The 24,507-nt window shown below is 37.7% G+C and overlaps 1 protein-coding gene across 1 annotated transcript in view; it reads left to right on the top strand.

Moving 5' to 3' along the window:
* LOC114135329 (plexin-A2-like) overlaps positions 1 to 24,507 on the top strand; it is an 87,707-nt gene that overhangs the window by 41,770 nt on the left and 21,430 nt on the right. Inside the window, exons 5-17 of the mRNA XM_028002540.1 lie at positions 755 to 855; positions 4,181 to 4,304; positions 4,785 to 4,938; positions 7,150 to 7,246; positions 11,248 to 11,362; positions 12,786 to 12,986; positions 13,616 to 13,712; positions 14,947 to 15,146; positions 16,445 to 16,596; positions 18,685 to 18,802; positions 19,195 to 19,331; positions 19,844 to 20,011; positions 23,186 to 23,279. Coding sequence (XP_027858341.1) covers positions 755 to 855; positions 4,181 to 4,304; positions 4,785 to 4,938; positions 7,150 to 7,246; positions 11,248 to 11,362; positions 12,786 to 12,986; positions 13,616 to 13,712; positions 14,947 to 15,146; positions 16,445 to 16,596; positions 18,685 to 18,802; positions 19,195 to 19,331; positions 19,844 to 20,011; positions 23,186 to 23,279 — 1,758 coding nt within the window. The remainder of the gene's footprint in view (positions 1 to 754; positions 856 to 4,180; positions 4,305 to 4,784; positions 4,939 to 7,149; positions 7,247 to 11,247; positions 11,363 to 12,785; positions 12,987 to 13,615; positions 13,713 to 14,946; positions 15,147 to 16,444; positions 16,597 to 18,684; positions 18,803 to 19,194; positions 19,332 to 19,843; positions 20,012 to 23,185; positions 23,280 to 24,507) is intronic.

Here is a 24,507-nt window from a genome sequence, read left to right as displayed (position 1 = left end):
AAAAAAAACTGCCATCAGTGCATCCCTAGACAAATTCCTAATACAATCACAAAGATTCCTAATACAATCACAAGTGGTTAAGAATATTTGTTTGTTTTTGAGCAAAAGTGATCTGATGAAGATAAGTCATTATTCAGATAATACAGTAAACATTCCCTAAAATTTTATACCATTCTGCTAAGAATTTTCTGATACAGCATAGCTTTCTCTCCTGTGCCTTAAGTCCACATGGACGTTAACTGGCTCTTATAATCCTTGAGCTGGTGTGGGATTTGCACAAATAATACCCTCATGCCAAAGAAAATAAAAACAGAAAGCATGACAGTGATCTTTCCATGTATTTTTTCACTGTATGCACACAGAAATGAGGACTACTTTCCACACAGTGAAACATGGCAATGGCAGCATTATGCCTTTCTTCAGCATGGACAGAGAAACTGATTACAGCTGATGAGTAGAACTGAATTGATTGAAGAGGATTCAGTACAAATGCAGCTACAATTTTCAGATTTCAGTTTGTAAGAAAGCCACAACTGTTATTGTGGCTTTCCCTAATGAATGAATCACAAATTATCTCACTAATTTTGGGGTCCACTAATCTTCAAACTCTAAATTTTTTATGGCCAAAAAAGGTTAGAACATATTTGAAAACAGAACACTGATATATTGAATTGCTTTTCTAAAATCTTTTCGTGGTTCTCAGCTGTTGTTGACATGCCAGCCTTCCTGCCTTCCTGTCATTCCTCTGCTCCAGGTGGTCCAGGTCCCTGTGGAGTCCTGTGAGCAGTACACTACGTGTGCTGAGTGCCTCAGCGCTGGTGATCCCCACTGTGGCTGGTGCGTGCTCTACAACATGTGAGTCTACTCCCTTCATTTTCTCATACATCCACCAAAGCAGACGGATTAAAACCACAACATCACTGGTTTTACCAAACTGCTCACAAAGAAGCTGAGCGGGGTTAAGCCTGCAGTCCTATGATTTGATATAGCACTCTTATTATAGTCTCTGGAGCTCCCCACTATCAACATCTGGCACGAAAATTGGAAAACCAGGGAAGTGGTTGCTGGACTTTGTGATCCCTCATAAGTAGCGGCATTTAGGACAACAGAAGCTGCATGATCACCAGATTTCATTGTCTGCCGAACCAAAGGATAACGGGTGTTAATGGAGGAAAGAGGGATTAGCCTTCTAGCCACAGCGAGCGCAGCAGATGCACTTTTTACATACCCATGAAACATTTTGGACCTGACGGAGCAAGCTTTATCTCCTCCATCTTAATTATCTGACCCCAGGTTAGCTTGCATAACACTTCGATATGGAGCAAAGGGGATTCAGAAGATTAAAAGCCTGCTTTTCGGCACCAGCCGCAGTGTTTGAAGCTGACCTCAGTCGGAGATTTATCCCTGTCTCATCATTTCACGTCTGCATTTCAGCTGGCTATATCTTGATGGTAATCAGCATTATTTAAATTACAGCTCTCTATATTATCAAACTCAAAGGATAGGGGAATGAAAAAATAATGCTGTTTAAAAATCCAAATTACCTCATTAAGTAACTGTTTGTTTTTTTTCAAAGCTAATTCTGTCTGCAAATCTCATTACACTCTTTATTTGAATTAAACTTATCGGAGTGAACAGGCTGCTGTTTCCCTCCAGTTTTGAAAAGAAAAAAAGTCCCACACTGCAGAGTAAAACTACTTTGTTTTTCTGCCCTATTAAATGCAGATTGGGTTCTTTTTCAGCTCTCTGAATGACACTCACAGTGTCATGTTGACTGCTTTCAGCGTCTCACTTTCCCACCCGTGGTGATTTGCACCAAAGCACCTATCTAACAGAGTGGGTAGGGGGTGTTTGTGCACATGTAAAAAGCCTGAAGGAAAAAAGAGAACAAATGGTTTGATCAGACAAAAACACAGTGAATGAAAGAAACAAAAATAAAAGGCAATGAAAGACAGTCAGAGATGAAAGGTGCCTTTTTTCTTTGACACTTCAGCTGATGAGCGGTCAGAAGGTGATCCGTGCTCCCGTAGCCGTTGTTTGCCTCAAGGAGCCGAGCCAGCAACAGCTGCCACCACGTTTCCAATCCACCTTTATAGTGAGCCATAATTACAGCAGAGGCCTCAGTGCTCTTTGAGTTCTCTCAGGAGGTGCCACCCCCTCAGCTGCATCTGAGCCTGTATTACTACTGTCTCCTTTTAGTACGCATTAAAAGAAAGACATGATGGTTTACAGCCAAAATGCTCCCTGGGTTTGTTATTACAAGTCAACTTTACAGCTGATACTCTTGCCTTTTCAAACTGAACACGCAGAGAGATGAACCATTTGGAGTTTGCCTTTCAAATGAATAAGTACAGCTGGAACAAAAAGTATCTTAGCAACTAATCCCCATTTCCAAGACTGGACAAACTGCTTGAAATTTTCAATATCCACTTGTAGTTTAACTGTATATTCAGTGTGCTTTTGTCTCGTATAAAAATCCCTGTGATGTCCCGCTGTGCTACCCATCCTTTCACTCATTACTTTTAATTGCATATTAGGATTTAGGATTTACAGCTTTGTAATTTACTTGAAAAACAAGCCAAAACTAAAGTCCGATTAACATGCTCTCTTATTTGTGATGATTAAATGAAAAAGTAATTGGCTTTTTGAAACTGGTTCCAGTGATACTCTTTACACCAGGCAATTGTCTGTCAGTTGCATGAGATCAGGTTGTGGAGATTAAAGATCCTGGACGGAAATTCAGACATCCCTTTCCCAAGAAACTCTCTGCAGTTTATTCTGGGGGATACTAAGCTGTACCTTGGCTTGAGAGGATATACGGTCACCTCACATTTCTTAAGGGTCTGCCAGTGGAAGCCTCCATCGGCAGACTTCTTTTGATGGAGAGAAGACTTTGAACAACACCAAGATGATCAATTTACTAACCCTATCTCTAAGGCGGAGTTCAGTGACTCTACAGAGGAAGCTCAGTTCTTGTTACTCGGGTTTTGCTCTTTCTGTCTTGATTCACATTTTGACTATATTTAGGGTTGCACTATTCACAGTGCTGTGAAAATTGAGTTCCACTTTTTGGCTCTGCTCTTCCTTCATCATGACACATACCCCCAATCTCCTTCTACATCCTGCCGTCAGTATTGACATCAATTTACTCCACCTTAGGCAAAACCTAACCCCTGACCTTTAAGGGATTAATCCACCTTTTTCCAATTGAAGACACTGGCCTCAGACTTGGAGGAGCTGACTCTTGTCCTGTCTGTGTAACATTTGGTTGTGAACTGCTTCAGTGGAAGTAGAAGAGGGAACCTCCAAGGGAATCACATTATCTGTGAGATGCAAAGATGAAACCCTGAAGAATACTACAAGAAATGCAGCCCTGCTAGAGTCCAATTTGGACTGGGTGTTCTGGTGCGCACATCTGTGTTCATAGAATTAGAACCGGCATTTTCATAATAGGCTTGAAAATAGACAGAATTTGTCCATCCTCTAGGAAGTGGATGGACAAATGGATGGAGTAAAAGATATTTGCCCATCCGTGCATTTTTTACACCCAGTTCATCTTTGCATAGGGTGCTGGTGAAAATCTGCTGTTGCCAATCAATAAATGAGAAACCAACATGTTGGTTAAGAGGTCAAAGAGACACTGGACAAACTACCATGTGTGCAAAAAATTAAAGGCAATTTAGAGTGGCTAACAAAACTTGCATGTTTTTGGTTTGTGAGAGGATGCCAACGTAAAACCCCCACATGCATAGGAAGACGATACCAACTCCATACAGGAAGACCCAGGCTGGGATTTAAACTTAGGACCTTCATGCTGTGAGGCGACAGTACTAACCACTGCTGTGTGGATGTGGTGATAAGCTTTACTTTTATGGTGGCCACAGTGTCCAACAACTATGTTATTGGTAATGTGAAGTTGTAATTAAGCAATACTAATGCTTACGTCAGCGTATCATGTTGAAGTTGGTCTGTTTTGTAAAAACTGATCCTCTTGACACTATGTACTCTTGAAGAGTGATGCATCGTTAACATAGTTGTGTTGTACATTGTTCAATACTTATTTTCAACCACACTTTTCAAATACACAGTTCTGAGCATGAAAACAAAATAAACATGCACCACATTTTTTTAAGATTTTGAAAGCAAGAGAAAGCATAATGAAAGTTTTTTTGTTCAACAGGTGTTCACAAAAAGATCGGTGCCTGAGAGCAGAGGAGAGCTTTCGCTATGCGACAGACATTGACCACTGTGTGAAGGTTATTGCTCACCCGGACAGCATCGCTGTATCAGCACATAGCGTCCCTGTGAGTCTACTTATCATTCTAACCAATCACTGCACTGTCACTCCACTAAAAATGCTAGTGTTTGTGAGCAATCACCTTGAGTAGCCTTTTAGAGCCACATAGAGAGTTAAGTGAAAACCCAACAGAGATTAGCTTTGTGAGAGGTGAAGTAAGGCTGGAGCTGGACTCTCCCTGTGGGGCATCTATTGGATTTGTTTTGGTTTAGATGTATTGGAACACTAACATGATGCTTGATAAATTTGGAGATGTAGCCAGATGCTTAGACAAATTAAATTAATAAAAATACATGCAATAAAAACAACTAAGCACACCTTTTCAAAATGGCTTTTATCTAAAATGTCTTTTGACATTTTATCATTCACACACAATGTAGAGTAAAAGATATCCATTCTCTACTTACACTAGTTAATGCTACTTTTCTCTTTTGCAGTGCATTGTGTCATTATCTACATTTTTAACTTTAATTATGATTTTTTTTAGCTCCTGCTGGAGGTAAATAATGTTCCAGACCTTTCTGCTGGAATTACCTGTTCATTTGGCCAGCAGGCCCAAGCAGAGGGTCACGTCAATGGGAATAGAGTCATGTGTCTCTCACCAGCGGGGAAGGAAGTTCCTCAGATCCCAGAGGGACAAGGTGAGTGAAGATATTAAATCTGCAAACTAGGGGTGCCTTGATTTGTCATCCTAACTGATGTTCTAAGTAAGATTGATCCGTTATTTATATGAATGCATTAACTTTTATTAAATGTTACAACTGTAACAAACTGCTAGACAGCCTAGACAGTCCTCGGGGTGCAGTAAGGAGCAGTATGATTTTGCATCTGTGCATGTGTGTGCCCCACATACAGTAGTGTTTGTCTAGAGGGTCATGAGTTGGTTGCGTCTCGCTACAGTTTCAAAACAAACATAGCAAATAAGGCAAATGTCTCACTGTCAAACAAGCTGAGTTAGAAGAGTATTTAAATTATCAAAGCCTGAAGTAGTTCAAAGTATGAGAGTATTCCATGTTAGCTAATGATAAATTAAGTGTTTAGATGCTCTGTTAGGTGTTGTTGTGAAGCAAAGCAGCACTGGCAGAATGTATGATGAGTAGCTAAAGAGACAACACCCAGAGGCTACAAATGAGCCAACAAAGATAAAACCCTTAAATTTATTAAAGTTGCTGAATGGTCTCTAAAGCTAGACAAATTGTTTGTCTGTTACATTTTTTCTCAATAAGTGTTTGTATAATATATCTTAGATGGATCTTTGACTGAAAAGTGCTGTGCCTGCATGTGTTCATGTCAATACTTTATTTACTGTTTTAATCTCATTTAACAGCGTCGATATTATAAAACTGAATAAAATTTAAGCTATGCTAACACATGCAATGCACACAGCTAATAAATACAAATTTTTTGCATGCTACAATACATTTCATTAAAGGCTGTAATAGACACAAACTTGTTTTTCTTGAGAGTTGAACTCTGTTTTTATTTACTTCTGCTTCAGTCTGAACTAATAAATGAGGGTTTCATTATTTTTAGTTAATGTTGTAAGAGGGGAACTGAAAACATTTTAATTTCCTTTCCATTTACTTTAAAATTGAGACTTGTTCACATTTTATGATACATCATAAATGTCATGAATATTAATTGTAAAAAAAAATGGGTCTATTAGAAAAATCAATAGCTTAGACTAATTCTGAAATTAGTCTATAGATTCTTTTGAAATAAATTCTTAGCAACCCCGACATTAAAAAAAAATTCAAAACCATTAAAGGTCTTAAGTTACCTCTCATTTATCTATATTTTGCTTCAAAAAAGAAAGACTTTGCTTTAATCTTTTAAAGTGGTCTTGAGTCATGTTCCTTGATGGTTTCGGTATGAAGGTTTTTGTTAGAACCTCTAATTATTGCCAGTTCCTATTTAACTATTTGCAACTGTTAGCTTTTTATTGGTCATGCTTGTTAAGTTTGACCAGTGAATCATTTAGGGATAAAAGACTCGGATGTACCACTTTTTGCACGTAACCAAATTAGGGAAATAATTAATTTTATACTGGATCTTCAAGGAATTTGCTGCTGTGGCAAAATAATTTTTAAATATTTTTTTTCATCTAGCCTAGAGTTACATTTTTGAATGAACAAGAAACTTTCTAAAGAAATAATGACAGTTTTTTAAGGCAGTGGCTAGATTAAACAAATAATGATTCATCTTTCAAGTCCTCTAATTGGGTTTTGCTTGATTTTACTTTCCTTTTTCAGATACTATTCATCTGCTGTTGAACATTTTTAGATGGACAATTGTTCTGCCCCTTACTTACTTCATTTTTACCAAGTTTACAGTTTACTGAATTGTACAGAAAACGAGTAAAAAAATCCTATTACACATAGAAAGCCTGAAGAACTACTGATCAAAACCACTTTGTAAGGTTACAATAAAGTCTGGCTGCATGAAGCAATGTAGTTGAAACTCTTGTAGTTCTTACACAGTACTTCAAATAGGGTTAATGTAAAAATGAAAGGTTTTAAGCCAAAGTAGACGTCCTTTCTATTTAGTGCCTCAAGTTTTGTATATATTTTAAGTCAGGTGAGGACCAAGTGCTGTAGGATTTCCTCCAACAATTTAAGCTAATCCTTGAATTGAAGCTTTTGACTGAAGGCTTTCTCCTGACAGCCCTTCCAGGAGCCCAGACACCAGGTGGCTCTTTGCAATAAAATGATAAAAGTATTACAAATTTCTCCTCATTTTGACTTCTTTGATCCCGTCTTTGTTTTGGCTCTTCTACTCATCCGTTTTTAGTCTGGTTTTTTCTTCCCCCTTTTTCAACTAACTGTATTCTGTGTACAAACACTTTCTTTCAGACTGGGCTGGTGTGGAGCTTCGTCTGAATTCAAATGAGACGGGTCAAATGGTCGCCAGTACAGAGGTGAAGTTCTACAACTGCAGCACACATCAGATGTGAGTGGACCGCCCTTCCCCCACCTTTGATTTGTTCAATAGATGGAGGAACACAACTTAATTTAGGGCAATGATGTACTGATGCTTCCAACCCCACTTAAGATCGCGCTGCTAGATAACCTCAGAGTTCAATTTATCTGTCAGGTTTCATTTAAATCAACATGATGAATTTGTCATGGGCTGTTTATTTCGCCTTTGCTTTAAGTGGTAGTTTGTGGGCTTATTGCTTACAGCTTTGAATACAGCTGACAAGTTTTCTGTTTGGTAGTACACACTCAATAGCTATTTTTTCTTGCTCTTATCATGTAAGTACTATGAAAATTATTTTGAGATTTATTTCTAGAATGGTTGTTACCATGGCAAGTTAATTTTTGACATCAGTTTCTCCCGTTGTTTGTGTAAAGACAAATTTATTTTTCACCACTGTGTCTCTGACCACAACACAGAGATGCAGATATAATTCAATTGGGATCAGTAATAAGAAAAATAAGAAACAGCATAACAAGACAAAATAATTCATCTTTTCTTTATTTATTATATGTTTGCTTATCATCCTCTGCATTTATCTGCACAGTTAAAGTTTTTAAGTACAGTTTTTACAATAACTATGACTTTAAATTTTTCTGCGGCACATCAGATAAATTCTGAAGAAAATGTCCCAAGATGGTTCTGACCATGGCAGTGGTTGCTGGTGATTATATAAAACTTTCAGATGTTTAAAAAATATTGGGGCTGTTTTTAATGCCACCCAGTTGCTTTTCTAAAAATGTTTTAATTTCACTTACAGTAAAAGTAACTTATTATTTGAAATGCATACCAACAGTTTAGGTGTGTGTCCTATGTAAAGTGACAATATTAGAAAATCTTGTAATGGCTAAAATATTTAGGAAATATTTTAACAATTGCAATAACCAGATTCAAGTACATCTGGTGTACTGTAAAAATTACTTATAGCTTTTTTATTCTTAAATGTCATCACAATCCTATTATTAAAAAAAGCCAACATATATATATATATATTTCTTTGTGTTTTGGTTGAAAAAGAAAATCCTCCCAAAACTCAATTAATCTCCATAATTGACACTTTTTCTTCTTTACAGAAAAAAACCCTAAAAACATAAAGAACTGTAACCTTAAAACCAAAGTACGGAATGAACTATGATTTTTGAGTGTCATTACAGCCTCAAACAAAATTTGCTTTAATCCAACTTGGTTTTTAAATTGAAAACAATCAGTGAAAAATTAGGGTCATAATACTTGTACCATTAGGGGATAATGTTATAATTTCTTATTTTAGTTTAGATTCAAAACTACAAAAGCATTTTAATCATTTTTATGTGCTGAAATGGTTAATAATGAAGTTTCAGGCAGACAAAAAACCAAAAGTCTGATCTGTAGGTCTTTTGTAACAATGAACTCAGTCAGACATGATACTGAAATTCAGTTGCCATCTAATCAATACCAAAATCAAGCCCTAGTGTGATTTTGATGGTGCAATTTGAGGATACCACTTTGGACTTTAATATTTTCAAATCAATGTGAAATTTTCCTGCAGTGAAACTTTGCTGTCTGGCTGCTAGAAACTATTTCTTGAAGGCTGGCATTCTCCTCGGGCTGCTAAATGGATAAGCATTAGACTCACAGACCCCCCTCTGACCTAACTTTGTCTCAGGGGAGTCTGCAGGGGAAAATCATAAGACTCTATTTTTTTTTTGTCCTCTTCTGGTGCCTCAGGGCAGGTAAAACTGTGTAAATTAAAGAGCACTTTATTTAAATGCCAACCAATATAAGCTCCCTAACTGGGTCCGGGAAGCTGTTTTGACTATGAGCCATTTTGCAAATGTCAACTGTATTAATCACAACAGTAAACTATGGCAAGAGGCTTGCATTTTGCATAACAATTACAAGCAGGAACAATAGCGGATCTTATTAGGATGAACGTTAATTAGTTGTATGTGTCACTCTTTAGAAACAAGCAAACTTATGTGTGTTTGTTAGAAACACAAGACAGTTAAAGTCAAGAGGCCAAATCACAAAACTAAAAGGTCACATGAAAACCTTTCATACAATGTATTCTTTATCAGCCTTACTCCGCGTACTAAACAAAGAGTAAACAGGAGTTGGCTGAAGCAGAGTGCTTTTTTTTCTTTGATTGACTGGGAATTAGTCCACTATGTACAGACATCCCATTTATTCATTTTAACTGAAACATGGATGCCACAACATACCCATAATAAATCATTAGTGATAAACAGTTGGGTGCTCATCGCATCTGCTCCACACCAATATGGCCTCCATTAGCTGCAGGGTGACCCTGTATACTTGTGTGATAAATATTTCACACAAAACATGCTCCTAACCCTGCACCTTCTTTCCCATCTCCCTCTTTACTATACCGCCGCATCACATCAGCCTCCTTAATGAATTATCCAGTGTCTGCAGCACCCTGCTGTAGTTACACTGTGGCGATACACAGCCCCTCCCACCCTCTATGCTTTTTTTCCTCACGTAGCACTTTTTAATGTCCGTCCCAGCCTTGGGCAGCTAATTATTATCAAAATTTAATTATGTAGCTCTACAGTTATTGCCATTTGTTGGTCGGCATGAGCTGCAGTATCAAAAGACTTGTGGTGGTTTATGTCTTTCTCGTGGCTGCATCCCATTAAATAAGATTTATTGCTCTTTCTTTTTACTTCATCAGGAAAAGTAGACATTTTCCATTGGAAATTTTCTTTAAATTGTCTCCGTGTTTGCTGTTTAATCGAGTTGGCTGAGGTTGTTTAGGAACAACTTTAATCCACAATTGACCACATGCTAGAGGCAACTGAATCTGAGCCAAGGATGTTGCACAACCCTACCCTTCACATAATGAGCTGCCACTTTTAACCCATGTTCTACATAATCAGATGATGAATGGGTAAAATAAAAGTACCACCTGAAAATAAAGAACATTATGTGAGCAGCTGTAAAAACAAATTTAATCAGGTGAATACAGCATACCCTAATATTATTTCACCCTCTGGAGATAATTTGTAAAAAGTATTACAATAAGATCCAACCTCTGAATGCCATGCTTATTTACACATGTGGAAATTCCCATAAAATAAATGACAATTATGGGATGTTCTATCTGCAAATCTGACTTTCCAGTTGGAAATATGGAAATAATACCTCTAGAAGTCGGAATTTGAAATGGGGAAGTCAGAGTCTGATGTGAAGCCCTGACTGCTGTAAACAATATGGGTGCTGATGAGTGTATAAAAAGTAATGATGTTCCATGTATTGTTCAGCCAAAAATCATTCATACCCCTTCAAGGTTCAGATTCAGAGTTATTTTTCATTCAACCAAGAAGTTTATTTCTATATTCCAGGACAAATCATTCACTCTACATTCATAGCAATATTTCAAAAGGTTTAAAAAAGCACAGTGGAGCTTTGGCAAACAAGAAAGCCGGGCAACAACCAAAGTTCACCTTGCCACCACTATGCACGGTGTGGAGATTGTAAAAGATGTTAATATTGAAGGCTGTGAGCTAGAAAAGTGCAGAAAACAGTAGCACTATGTTGTCATTAAGTCTCCATAACAACCATTTTCAATTTTCAAAAGGGTCTTAAAAAGGGTTGGCAATAATTGTGAACTGTATGTTGACAAGTTCACATCACAGTACATCTAACAAGGACATTGTATGTCCTTGATGCTTCATAGTTGTTTGGTACAGTAATTAACCTTTACTAATTAAATAATAAAAAAATAATAATTAAAGTTTACTTTAAATGCAGAGGTTTGTCCAGCGAGTCTGCTTTCTCATGGTCATTTTTAATCATCTCCAAAATGACAAAAGACATTCAATTTTGGTGTATATAAATCTTGAGGAAAGAAATTAAATTGAATTAAGCCTGGCAAAACGTTGCTGAAGATGAGTCTGAGAGAGTGTTTATAGTTTAAAGATGTCCATATTTATTTATGGTATGTAGTAATATGTGGTTATTTCATTGTGCAGGTGTCTGTCATGTGTAAACAGCACATTTCGCTGCCACTGGTGTAAATACCGCAACCTTTGCACACACGACCCAAGCAGCTGTTCTTTCCAGGAAGGAAGAGTCAATGCATCAGAGGTACAGAAACAGAAATACTGCACCTGATTTAAACAGTGCTTTCAGATATATCATTAATCTGTGAGTGACACTTTACCTTTCAGTTTTTACCTGAAAAGAACTGAAAATGAAGCTCCACAGCAAAGAATAAACAAGATTGAGAACTTACAGCTGCGTTTGTGACTATAAGCGATCATAAAGGGATATTTTGAGGTTTTAATAACATTGCCTACATACTTTTTGTTGACATGATCTTAGTTTTTAGAATAGTGTATCGGATAAAACTTTCATTTGAGGCTGATCCTTAGTTTTTAGGAGTAAACTAAATCTGTATTTATGAAAAATCTTTATTTATTGCATTGCATAAGCCCATGCACCAAATGAAAATGAGTTATATTTATACTGATACTTTTGCCCCATACACCCTTTTAATCCCTGTTCTACATTGGTCTCTATGCTTATGTAACAGAGCATAAGCTTATAAATACAGACACACACAAATATGTAGAAGAGGTTTTGGAAATGTGGTGCAGTGATTTGCTGTCACTCACAGCTGTAACCATGCATTTTATATACAGAATATGAAATTACAAATTTTTTTGTCAGTAAGAAACATAAAATTAGACTAAACCCTTCCAGTTTTAGGTCAGTTAAAATTATCACATGTATGAGCTAGATGTCAGAAATATATATATATATATATATATATATATATATATTCATTCAGAATGTGGAACAAATGCCAATACAGCAATGGCAACAATACCATTGCTTACAACTGAAACAAGAAATGAACCAACATTAGCTGAATAACCTCTTAGAGAGGAAGAATCCAATATTCCAAAAGCAACATAGCAAAACCAGATCATAGTTTGTAATTGCATTCAAGAGCAATGTTCTCACTTTTTGGAGACATGTTTTGTCGTAGGATAAAACTAAAATTGATGTGCTTGGCTAAAACAAGCATTGTTAGATTCAGGAGAAAAAGTAAGATGCCAGTTAATTCTTAAAAGGCGTAAAGGCAACAAAGCCATTGCTCGCATTTGTCATCAAAATGTTCTAATCTTAATACCCTAGAAAATTTGTGGGCAGAGTTGAAAAAACATGGTTGAGCAAGATGGCCTCTAAAAATAACTCAGGTTTGAATATGTGGAAGGAAATATTTGACCCAATTCATCTGGTTTAAAAGTTATTTCTACCAAATTCTAAGGAAATGTACATAAACTTGTGTGTATGTATATATATATATATACTGTATATGTTCGGAGTATCCTGCAATTATAAATAATTTTGGTAATCTTACCTCACCCAAAGAAGAATAGTTTAGACTGGTTTAATGCCAAACAGAAAAAAAAAAGATGTAAATGTTGCTTTTATATGTACATGTGCTAACAGTATGAGGGGGGATATTCTTATTAACTACTTTTTTCATTTGCTCTCACAGGACTGCCCTCAGCTCCTCAACTCTGGGGAAATTCTTATTCCGGCCGGCGAGGTCCGACCGATCACCTTGAGGGCCCGAAACCTCCCTCAGCCGCAGTCGGGCCAGCGGGGCTATGAATGCGTGGTGAACGTACAGGGCGTCAGTCACCGTGTCACGGCACTGCGCTTCAACAGCACCAGCGTTCAGTGCCAGAACAGCTCGGTATGACCCTGAACATTGCTCGGCGGGAGTCTCTCAGCTGTCAAACCAGAGACAGCGTCTCAGACGCTCTATTGTCAAGCTGTGTATGGTGTATCAGCATCAATGAATTTTGCCTTAGATGTTGCACCGTAGAGACATGAATGGGGAGGAAAGAAAAAGTTGAGGTGATGAGAAAAAGTGCAAAACATAAGGAAAAAAATAATTTTCCATCTCTGAATTTTGTGAAAGCAATTCAGAATCATCAGGGTTTCAGAGGCACCCCGTAGATTTTTTGGGATTTTTTTTCCTACATAATGCAAATCAGAAGGTACATTTTGAAGCACAGCATATACTGCAACGCTGTGACAATGTATGAAAAGGCCATTTTCCTCAAATTCAGATGATTGGTCACCCCAGCCAAGATTTGTGTCCCTACATGTCAAAGAGGAGCGGAGCAGACAACCATAGCAGAAAATAACAGATGGTTAAAAGCCTAGTCTCTCAGCTGGCCTTTCATTCTCTGATTTTCCCCTTTCAGTCTCTCTGTGTCTTCTTATATTCTCTATCCTCTGACTCCATTTGACTTTCCTCTCTCCCTGTTTCCATTTTGAAGCCTATTCCCTTTCAATCTTGTTTTTTCTGCTTTTCAGTACATGTACGAGGGTGTGAAGATCAGTGACCTGGCGGTGGACCTCTCCATCGTATGGAACGGCAACTTCATCATCGACAATCCTGAGAAGATTAAAGGTGCCTCTGCTATCCATCACTGCCAAGCCAGAGGAGTGTAAAGCACTCAATCCAGAGGCGATATATGGTTTATAGAGAACACTTCAAGGTTCCCAAAAGGCCTTGAGAGAAAGTTCACGTTATCAGCGGGATTTTATCAAAGAGCACCAAATCACTTCTATGCTCAGGGGGGCAATGGGTGAATCTTCATATTTGCTCAACTTGCATCCCTGATTGGTTTCCTTTTTTTCTCAGTCAATTTTTGAGATAAATCAGTTTCAATATTTTATACGTATATTCACAACACCAAAATTAAAATCAAGGATTTCCTAAAAATGGCAACGGATTGTAGCATTGGTGATTTTTTTTGTCACTTTGAGTGGGCTACATCAGGCTAACAGGAACTAAAAAGAAGGTTTGGCAATTTTCCTAATACTTGGCCTTAATATAAAATATTTATGACACAAGAATATTTCAACATTTTGCCACGTTACAACAATAAACTTCAATGTATTTAACTGAGATATGGTAAGGTCCATGGTAACTCTGGATCAGCTGCACAGATCCACAGCTCAGGTGGAGGAATCTGTTAAGAGAATTTCTATTAGTTGTGTACTCCACAAGTCTGCCTTTTGTGGAAAAGTGGTGACATGAAAGCCATTGTTGAAAGAAATTCTTAAGTTCAGTTGAAAGTATGTTGCAAGTCTTTTAGTGGACACAGAAAGCATGAAGAAGAAGAAATTCTGGTTGTATAAGAAGAAAATCATATTTATGAACAATATGTAAAATGCTTTGTTTTAACATGACACATCATATTGCAACGATGATCCCCACGGTAGAATATGGTGTTGGCAGCATCATGTTGTGCAATGATTTTCTTCAGCATGTAATCTACATAAGGGTCTGGTCAAAGTTTATGAAAAGACAAATGGACCTGAATGAAAATTATTGTTTTCCTTCAACTTTACAAGGACGAACTACTTTGAGTATGACTCTGACATAAAAACTCAGTGAAAAACAGTAAGTAAATGCAAATAAAGTAAACACAATAATTTTGTGGTTATAACATGACAAAATGTGGGGGAAAATTCTGTGGCATCTTTGCTCGGCAATATGTATTGACTGTGTTTTTTTGATTACTGTTTGCCATCAATTTTTAGTTTCTATAGGTTTTTTAAGCTATTCAAACATCATAAAAGAAGTGCAGTTTCTTGGCTTTTATCAGCTAAAAGCACCGTTATTTGTTATTCTGCAGTGCATCTGTACAAGTGCAGTGCCCAGCGGGACAGCTGTGGCATGTGTCTGCGTGCTGAAAGGAAGTTCCAGTGTGGCTGGTGTAGCGGTGAAGGTCGGTGCACCATGAGGCAGCACTGCCCTCCCATCTCCCCTTACGCCAGCCGCTGGCTGGACCTTTCTGCCAGGAATGTCAAGTGTACCAACCCACGCATTACAGAGGTTTGTTGCTTGCACAACTTTTGAACTCATGCAGACACAACATGTGTGCAGTTTTACCAGCATAATCAGACATGTTCGCTTTTATGATTAGCTCAATAGGCTCGCATGTGTCGTATTTAGCTGTTTTTCAGTCGACTGGCGGTTGATCAAAAATAGGGTTTCTCCTTTTGTGACTTATAAACTGTATAATTGGCAAAACAAACAATAAAAACACTTCTTGGCTTTGGTGCAGTTTGTTCAAAAAGTTTAAATCATGGCAGAGAGCAGGAAAGTGCTTTGACATCATGCCATGTCAACAAAAAGACTTAGAGAAATCAAGGTGGAAAAAAGATTATTGAGGTAGATGAGTAATCATCTCAAAATACAAATATTTAAGTGTAGAAATACTTCAAATTGAATTCCTCATAAAATATCTAAAAGTATATTTAACTATTTTTTGCTTCTGTATTGGAAAAAAACTTTCAGGACATCATGTGAATATGTCGTTGTCTGGGCTTTAAACAGCAACAAAATGCAGAAAATTCTCAGCAATGTCTGTTTACCTGAGACTATCTGACATTTTGTTCCATGCCAGCTGAATACCTTAAATTCTTGACAGCTAAACGTATTCAGTCTGTTTAGAAAGAAGTGATGGATCTTTTATGTCCCAAACCCCTGTTCATTCTCTTGAATAAGGCACTGTGGGTCATGCACAAAGATGCAAGGCTCTTCCACTTCAAAGAGCCGGCAGCCTTTGATGTCCCTGTCACATTATTAGTGTTTCTGAAGGAGCTGCAGCAGAATGAATCAACCGCCGAGCGCTGCTCGACAGCACAGGCAGAGTTGCTTCACCATTGCTCCTGTTCTGCTCCGTAGGTCCGAATGTTCCCCTGCTGGCATGGTGTGCTTTTTTCACTGGAATGTGCAGTCAATAGTTTTCTCAAGGCTTTGTTATTCTCTGAATTATTTATGAAAGTTTATTTTTGAATTATCGCCAATGTCAAAGCTTTTTGAATAAGTCTTAAAAAGCATGTTTTTCATTTTCTGCATGAGTTGCATCCTTCAAAGACTTCAGTTCAAAAATTAAATGAAATCGTACAGAAGGGAATTTATTGTTTTAAGACTGCTTCGACTGTAAACTTTAAGATGAACACTTTAACTTAAGTTGTAAAAATTTAAGTTAAACTTACTACATTGGTTCATGAAAACCAATGTAGTAAGTTTAACACTGACAAATGGAAATAACGGAGAGTCCATAGCTGTTACTAGAAATCTTTGCACTAAATCCTTTTGTACTTTTTGTCTCCTTCTAATATAAGATAAGCCCAGTAGCAGGACCTCTGGAGGGGGGCACGCTTGTCACTATTCAGGGCCTGAACCTGGGTCTCTCCTTCTTTGAGCTTGTGGGTAACGTGGAGGTGGCAGGAGTGGAGTGCACGCCGCAGCAGGAAGGATATGTCACTGCAGAGCAGTAAGAGACCATCCTTACGTTGTCATATACAAATGCTTTATATTTTAGCTTACTAGTCTTGCAAACATTTTATTTTCACACCAAAGAAGTACTTACATTTTATAATGCTGAAACACAAACTTTAAAGTATTTCATAGAAAAAAAATAGGCAAATACAAGGTAGAGCATATTTATGAATTAGAAAAAAAAAGGATATAGATTGTAATTTTAAAAAATGTGAAACTGATACTCTTAAGTAGAATCCAGTACAACTAATTGTCATTAGACTGCATCTGACTGGTAAGTAGAGCACGGCTTTGTGTAATTTAATTGCAGTATCAATACAGCTGTTACCTCAGACAGTATCTTTCAACCCATCATCGCACAATAGGAGGAATAAGGCACAACTACAATCAAACCAAGACATGGGACAAATGTGTCTCAGTGGGCATCATAGTTGTCTTGCAATCAGAAGGTTGGAGGTTCAATTCCAGCTTTCTGGAAGTTACCTAAGCACTTAACTCCAAGTAGTGTATCGCTGTATGAATCTGTGACATTCTTGACTTAGCTCTTGCTGAATAAAAGTTCTGTAGAACTGCAAAACGTGCTGTAATTGATGATGGCCATAATATGCGGGGTATCCAGTGTGGCTGAGCTTGAGCTATTTTGTAAAAAAATGTTTGACTTCAGTAAACTTAGAGTTTAATTAAACATCAAATTAGGAATGAAATATATATTTAATCATCAGTATCTGTCTGTTACAAAAACTAAATGGCCACTAAAACGTCATTCTTCTAACTCACTATGTTGTGCTACTCTGTGCTGGTTTATCACTTACAATCCAATGTGATGTTTGTAGTCTTAATGGGACTTAATATTAAAATGTTAAAGGGGTATGAATACATCTGCGACAGACTGGCGACCTGTCCACTGTGAACCCCGCCTCTCGCCCGGAACGTTAGCTGGAGAAAGGCACCAGCACACCTCCCGACCTCACTAGGGACAAGGGTGTTAGAAAATGGATTGATGGATGGATGGTTGGTATGAATACTTCCACAAAGCACTGAATGCAATGCAATACTGCACAAATCCAAAAACTCAATGAAAATTAAATTAACTCATGCAATTTCTTTCATACTAGTATACTGTACATAGTTAGGTTTTTTTTCCATGACTCTAAGATCATGAATCATGGCTGATGTGTAAGTAAAAAGTCGACACGCCTCCTCAGGCTGTAGGGGGCTTCGCTTTGCTCTGGTGCTGTCACAGCCAAAGAAGGAGGCAGACAGTCTTTGTGTCGTTGGTGTTATGAGGCTGTCGGTACAGCTGTAATTGAAATGCGCTGCATGTCGCTGACTGGAGGGACAATCTGTTAGCCATGTGTTTCTCTCACAGGCATGTAATGCGATTGGGACCAAGCTGCAGCGACTTTATTTATACCCTTGTAAAAAAAAAAAAGAGAGAGAAAAAACCCCAGAAAAAGAAAGGAGCATGCCAGCTGTAAATAGGAATCCCCACGTGATCTACGAGAAGAAGAGATGGGCCGGGACGATTCATTGAGTGCTCCCATTGTGCGGACGACTTATGGTTTCTTTTGCAAAGCAGCAGATTTAGCAGGGCCATTCATTCAGCTCACACAGCGCTTTAAAACATGACATTACAGATGTTACAACCATTAATTTCACCAACGGGTCAGTTGCTGTAATGACTTATACATAACATGCTTTATCTTATTGGCCTGACAGGCAATACTGATTTATTGGAGAAACCCCCATGTTGTCATGGCAACGGGAGGTAATGGCTGATGGCGGTCATGCCTGTGATGGGGAGGGGTGTAGTTTATCATTTGAGTTATATTGCTGTTATAGGTTTCCTATTAGGAAGAAAGATGAGCCTCTGTATTGACCCGCAACTTCTATGAACGTCTGCTTCAATCACATTGACCAAAAGAGAGCATCTTTTACCAGTGAGACTCATGATGAGTATGGCATAGTGCAGTCACACTTGTGTGTTTGTGCGTCAGGATTGTGTTATTATTATTAGCCAAATTCGGAAGGCAATGGTTTGGAGTGGATATCGTTGTATCATTATATGTTTTGCTTTTGACAGGATTGTATGTGAGATGGATGCGGCTCTGGAAGGAAGCGCCCCAGGTCCAGTCAAGCTATGTGTCGGTGAATGCAGACCAGAGTTGAGCGCACAGTCCTCACAGATCTACACATTTGTGGTAATTCACAAAAGAGAGAGACACTTGTCAGTTTGCTCTGACTAAAACATTCTTTGTAATCCTGTGCATTGAGAAAACAAGATCTGAACATCTTGCTAGTGACTGCAGATATCACAGAAAGCAGGTCAGCTTGATTTGTGGATTTAATAGATATCAAGGAGATTTTTCACAGGGGAAATGTATAATTCATGATATATTTATTTCATATTTATATTCTAACAATATATTTTGTTCTCTGCAAAAAGGCAGCTTTATACGTAATTCAACTATTTGGGTTTCGTTGTTCTTCTTATAAAGCTAAACAAATGGTGAAAAAGACAAAGTCCAAAGCAAAAAGGCTTTTTGAGAATACATTTTTGCCATAAACATTAACAGATTTTGTTTGTCCATAGATACCCACCATTTTGGCTCTGACCCCAGGCAGAGGACCTGAGTCTGGGGGCACTAAGGTTACCATTGTTGGAGAGAATCTGAGCGCAGGAAGCACTGTCACTGTGTACTTTGGGAATCAAACCTGCGAACTGTACAGGTGAGCCTAACGATAATATCCCCTGATGTTATGGTAATCTTTCTTTCTATTGGAGCCCAGATGGAGAGGCACTTGAGTAAGATTGCCTCTGCACAGTATTAACGAATTAGCCTTCTCTTGTTTTAATCAAACGCAGGATGAGTCAATTTATTCAAAAACGTGCACATTAGATACAAGTGTGTGCTTGCATGTTAAATTAGGAATAAGTAATGACTGGTGAGGAAGTGATGAAACTCGCATAAGATATTTCTTTCTCCATGTATTTATAGAAATCTATTTTAAGTTAAAATTTTGCACATTTTAGCAGTCAGGTAGGTGAAGCAAAAGAGCCATTAGCAAGAGCACCCTCTAATTACAGTTTCCATCCCCAATATGACTGCAACAAGCAGGAGATGGGACAGGTTATAATGAATCCTCTCCCTTCATGCGTGGCTCATAACTATATGAAGTCAGGGATTTGGGCAGACACAATCGAAAGCATGAATAATTCTCTCTTTTGTTTCTCTCACCAGGAGGAGCATGTCAGAGATTGTGTGCTTTGTGGCTCCATCACTGATGGGCGCGGGACCGGTTCAAGTCAGTTTGAGTGTCGACTGGACCAGAGCTCCTGGAAGTCTGACCTTTGAGTACATTGAAGACCCCACAGTCCAACGCATTGAACCACTGTGGAGCATTGCGAGGTACCACACTGGGAACATTTGCTTTCTCTATATGTTATATTGACACTTAATGAAGTCATCTGACCGGTCAAGTTAGATATTATTTTAAAGTAAATTATTCAGAGCTGTTTAACTACAGTTTATGTACTATAGAGGGAATTTTTTGTTTGTAAACACAGCAGAGGAACGTGCAACTTGACTGCAAAAAAACCAGCCTGCCTTTAAACTTTCACTAGTTGTCACGGTTACCTGTAGTTGTCTTGCTGTATTAGCCATAGACATGAATGAGGCATTTACATATTTATGTCTATGGTTTCAACATTAGCTAAGATGTTGTCAGCTGCAGTCATCAAGGCAGGAGATGAAGTAAACCATCAGAAACCAAAAGGCAGTGCGAGGTACAAAGACGCTTCACTAAAAATACAATAACTTGGACATATGTACAGTAGATACCGCAAAGTTCTGTGCAGGAGTTGCAGCATGCAAAGAGTTGTGAACTGAACTGATCAGATACTAATCTGAATCATTTTGAACTGATTATCCATTGAAACAGAGGAATGATCTGATGTTTAGAATCTTTGATCACTCATCATTCCAAACTACATTATTTACACACAAAATATTGTTGTTGTGTATTCTACCTCTGGGTTTTCTGCCAGAGATCAAGTTTCTACAGCAAGATGTCTAAGTTTCCTAAAGCAGCAAAGCAACCCAAAACCATCACATTTTCTCCATCATGTTTCGTTGTCAAGATGATGTTTCTTTTTCTGTAATGCTGTTAGATATACGCCATTTGTGACTCGTTGCACATCACTTTTTTCTTGTTAATCTAGAGAATATAAAATTCTTACTGACTCCCACTGGTTCAATGGCATCTCAAAGCCTCAGAAATGGCTGTGTACACCTTTTCACAGACTTACAGATGTTTATAACTTGGACTCTTATCAGTTCTAGAACTTCATAGTAATGTTCTGCTTTCAAAAATATTTTAGCCTGATTCATGTTGTCAAAAATGTCTGGCAGTCTGGTTTGTCAAATTTAACCCAGCGTTGCAAAATATGTAGTTAATCAAAATTAAGTTGTAATTTAACAAGGGAAGCAGTTATGCTTTGGCATGAGCCCAGGTTGGTTTCAATTGTTCTTTTTCCATAATTGTTCCATAATGACAAAAATTGGAAATAAATCTTCATTACTGGGTAATGCTGCTGCTTTGATATTTTATTGCAGTGTTTTTTATTAATCTATTTTGTAATTTTGGGAAGATGCAGTTTTTCTTCAAGTGACCATAAACAAATAGAGTAATATGTTTTATCATAGACATCAATTATTTTGGGAACAGGTAAAATTTTGCCACTTGGTGTCTTTTTTTTATGTGTCCAACAGGCAACAAGAATTCAAAAAGTCAAAACAATCATCTATAGTCCAAGCAGAACAGATAAGTTTGAAAGAATGATAAAGCCTTTAAACCTTAAATGCTGTCAACGTAGTAGATGATAAGCAACTTTTGACATTGGTAATGGATGGACAGACAAAAGCAGAAAACAGCAAAAGCAAACGTAAAAATCTTTCAGACAAACATTTCTAACACAAATGAAGATTGTATTGCCTTCATAGGACCAACAGTAAATTGCACTTAATTTGGGTTTGGGCGGAATTACGCAGCACTACGTCCCTGCAGATTAGGCTTCAGAGAGTCACCCTGGCCCACAGCCTGGTGACAGGAGGAGCTTTGTGGAGCTGCAATCAAGAGCTCTCATCATAATGTGCATTCCCACTATGAGGCCCTACAAGCTTAGGTGGCCTTTGAAGTGTGAGAAGAGAAGGGCTTGGACTCTATTGGTTTCACCATGCTGGACGGTTTAACAGCATTTTTGTCCAATTTCTCTCCCTGTATTTATCCATCCTTTTCAGCTTGTGTACGCCCTAGCTCCAAACGTTTTCTAAGTTTGCACTGCAGCACATGTTGTGCAAAGATTAGAGCGTGTTTTTTTAATTTAATCCAATCCAACTCAGATATGTAAACAAGTAGCACCTGTATTCATGCTATGCCAGTCTCACACTCAATGCTGAATATAAAATAGCAGCCAGCTGGTTCTCCGTTTGATCTTCTTTTTCTGCCCAATAACAAAGGGCGAGCTACCAGCTATACCTCCTCAAACATGCATTAATGCAAATTATCTGGGAAATGTTGATGAAAAAGATTGGTCTCTCTGTGGTTGCCGCTCTAATCAAATCACTGAAGAAAAAGCAGCTTGTGTTCATGTGCAGGCTACCTGGAGTTTGGTGTATGCATACATGTTTAAGCAATAATTCCTTTGACATTCAGTGGTGTGTAAAACCCCCCCAATCTTGTTATTTTTTTATGTTTTCCTTCCAAGTAACTGAGTTTCGTGTGTTCTAAACATGTCCTAAGGTAAAGTAGTTTTTTTTTCTGGCTTTTTGAAGGTCTTGAAACTAAATTATTTAATAAACATGTTTTTTTTATCAGTCTAATACTTTACTATTTGCAGTGTAATTGGTGTTGGATGCTTGTATTTTCAAGTATCCAGGGGAGAAAATACAAATTTAAGAATGAACCATTTTTCTGCTCAAGATAGTTTAAATATTTTTTGTTGAAAATGTTTGAAAATGTAGATGAATCCTAAGGAGAGAATTTCTTTATAAAAAGAACTACCTGTTCAGTTTATTCATCCTCTATGTCCCAGGTTATCATTTAATAGCTTAAAAAATACTGTTTTATTCCTGTAAAACTCTGTTAACTTTGGTAAGTTTTGCAGATGCATCCAGAGAAATTGGAACATTTTGTGCCATCGTCCCCGACAGCTGCTTTCAAAGTGACAACTGGTGCAATTTAAAATGGGTTTTTGTGGGTTCTGTAAGCATTGGGTCATCTTTTACATTTCATCCCTGTTCTTTGAAGGATTCGTAGGTCTACGTTGAGTGGTATGACCAAATACAAAAGTACTCTCAAAATGGTAAGGTACAAGAACAAGACTGAAATGAAATGAAAAATTCAACAATGTTCAAAGAAAAAAAAATGTAGAAGACCTTCAGAAAGCCTGGACAGCTACAGCAAAAGAGCACTCTGACAAAATTACAAGAATTTCATTTTCCTTTGAAGCAACACATGAAGAAATGGGCAGCAGCTCATATCTTGTGCAGAGTGCTTTAACTGCATGTCTTTCATCCAAACAGCGGGCACACCACCCTGACGGTGACTGGAACAAACCTGGATGTGGTTCAAGAACCTCGGGTCCGAGTCAAATATGCTGGTCATGAATCTGTCAATGTGAGTAAGATAACTTCTAGCACACCGTATCTATACAAATTGATGTTGCATCTACACAAATGCACAGTAGATTTGCACAGTGCCATGCAAAAACACTCATGCTCCTTTTACATTTTCATTCTTTTGCGTGTTACAATCAAAAGCGTCAACATGTTTTATTAGGATTATATGTAATAGATCAACCCACGTAGTGCATATGTACGATGTACAAAGTCTGAAAAGTGTGGAATACACTTAGAATCCATCCCTACTGATTGAATCAGCTTTTACTCTCCCAGCAGCAAGGCTCTACTAGCTTTGCACATCTTGACTGAACATTTTGTATGTTTTTCTTTGCGACAAAATTCAACAAAATTCAAGCTCAGGCAGACTGGATAGAGAGCATCTGTGAACAGCAAGTCCAGCTACAGACACTGCAGTAGTTTGGCAGGAACTTTGACTGGGCCATAAATCATTCAGTTGTGATCTTTGAAGTGTTTTTTTTTTGTTGTTTTTTTTAATCTAGCTCAGATTCTTTTTTTTATCAACTTTATTTTCAGATTATTTTCTGATCTACCTGGGCTGTTGATCTATCTTGCGCCTCAAATGTTACCATGGGCGTTTTGGCTGCTTTTATTAAATTGCACACATAAGGATTCTGTTTTCTAATTACCTCTGAAGTCAGTTCGCAGTGGTGGAATTTGTCATGGGTTTCAGAGTAAAGATATTTTTCAGATTTCTGTTATTAAAAGGTTCTCTTGACAGTTTTGTGCTGCTCTTTGCATAATTAAATTCAAGGTATATAAATATATTTGAAACTCCATGTCGTTAATTTAATTGTAACTGAATTTAACTGATGGTTTGTTGTCTTTGATGGCATGTTGCTCTGCTACATAGCAGAGACCTTGCAAAATATAAGATCAAACATAGCAAAAGACATCTAAGAAAAGAGTCAGAGATTGGAGCTGTTCACATAAAATTCAATTCTGAAAACTGACTTGGAAAAATGAAGTTTTGGAAGGTTATATATGGTGTTAAGATTACTTGTCTGAGCTGCTCAAAGTGATTGATTGTTTTTATACTGTTGCAGTCCTGATGGCAAAATTTCAGGCACCCTCAGCTTGTAGTTTTTGACCACTCAGGGATTTGCCAGAGAGGTCTGAAGGCGAAAAACTCAAAAATCAATACTAGAACAGGTATCTGATGAGACTGCCTGAAAAACAACAAAGGAAGTATTTTCTTTTTTTTA

This window comes from Xiphophorus couchianus, chromosome 20 (assembly GCF_001444195.1).
Source record: "Xiphophorus couchianus chromosome 20, X_couchianus-1.0, whole genome shotgun sequence".
NCBI lineage: Eukaryota > Metazoa > Chordata > Actinopteri > Cyprinodontiformes > Poeciliidae > Xiphophorus > Xiphophorus couchianus.
The sequence above is the reverse complement of the archived record's forward strand: the minus strand, read 5'-3'. Positions and strand labels throughout refer to the sequence as shown.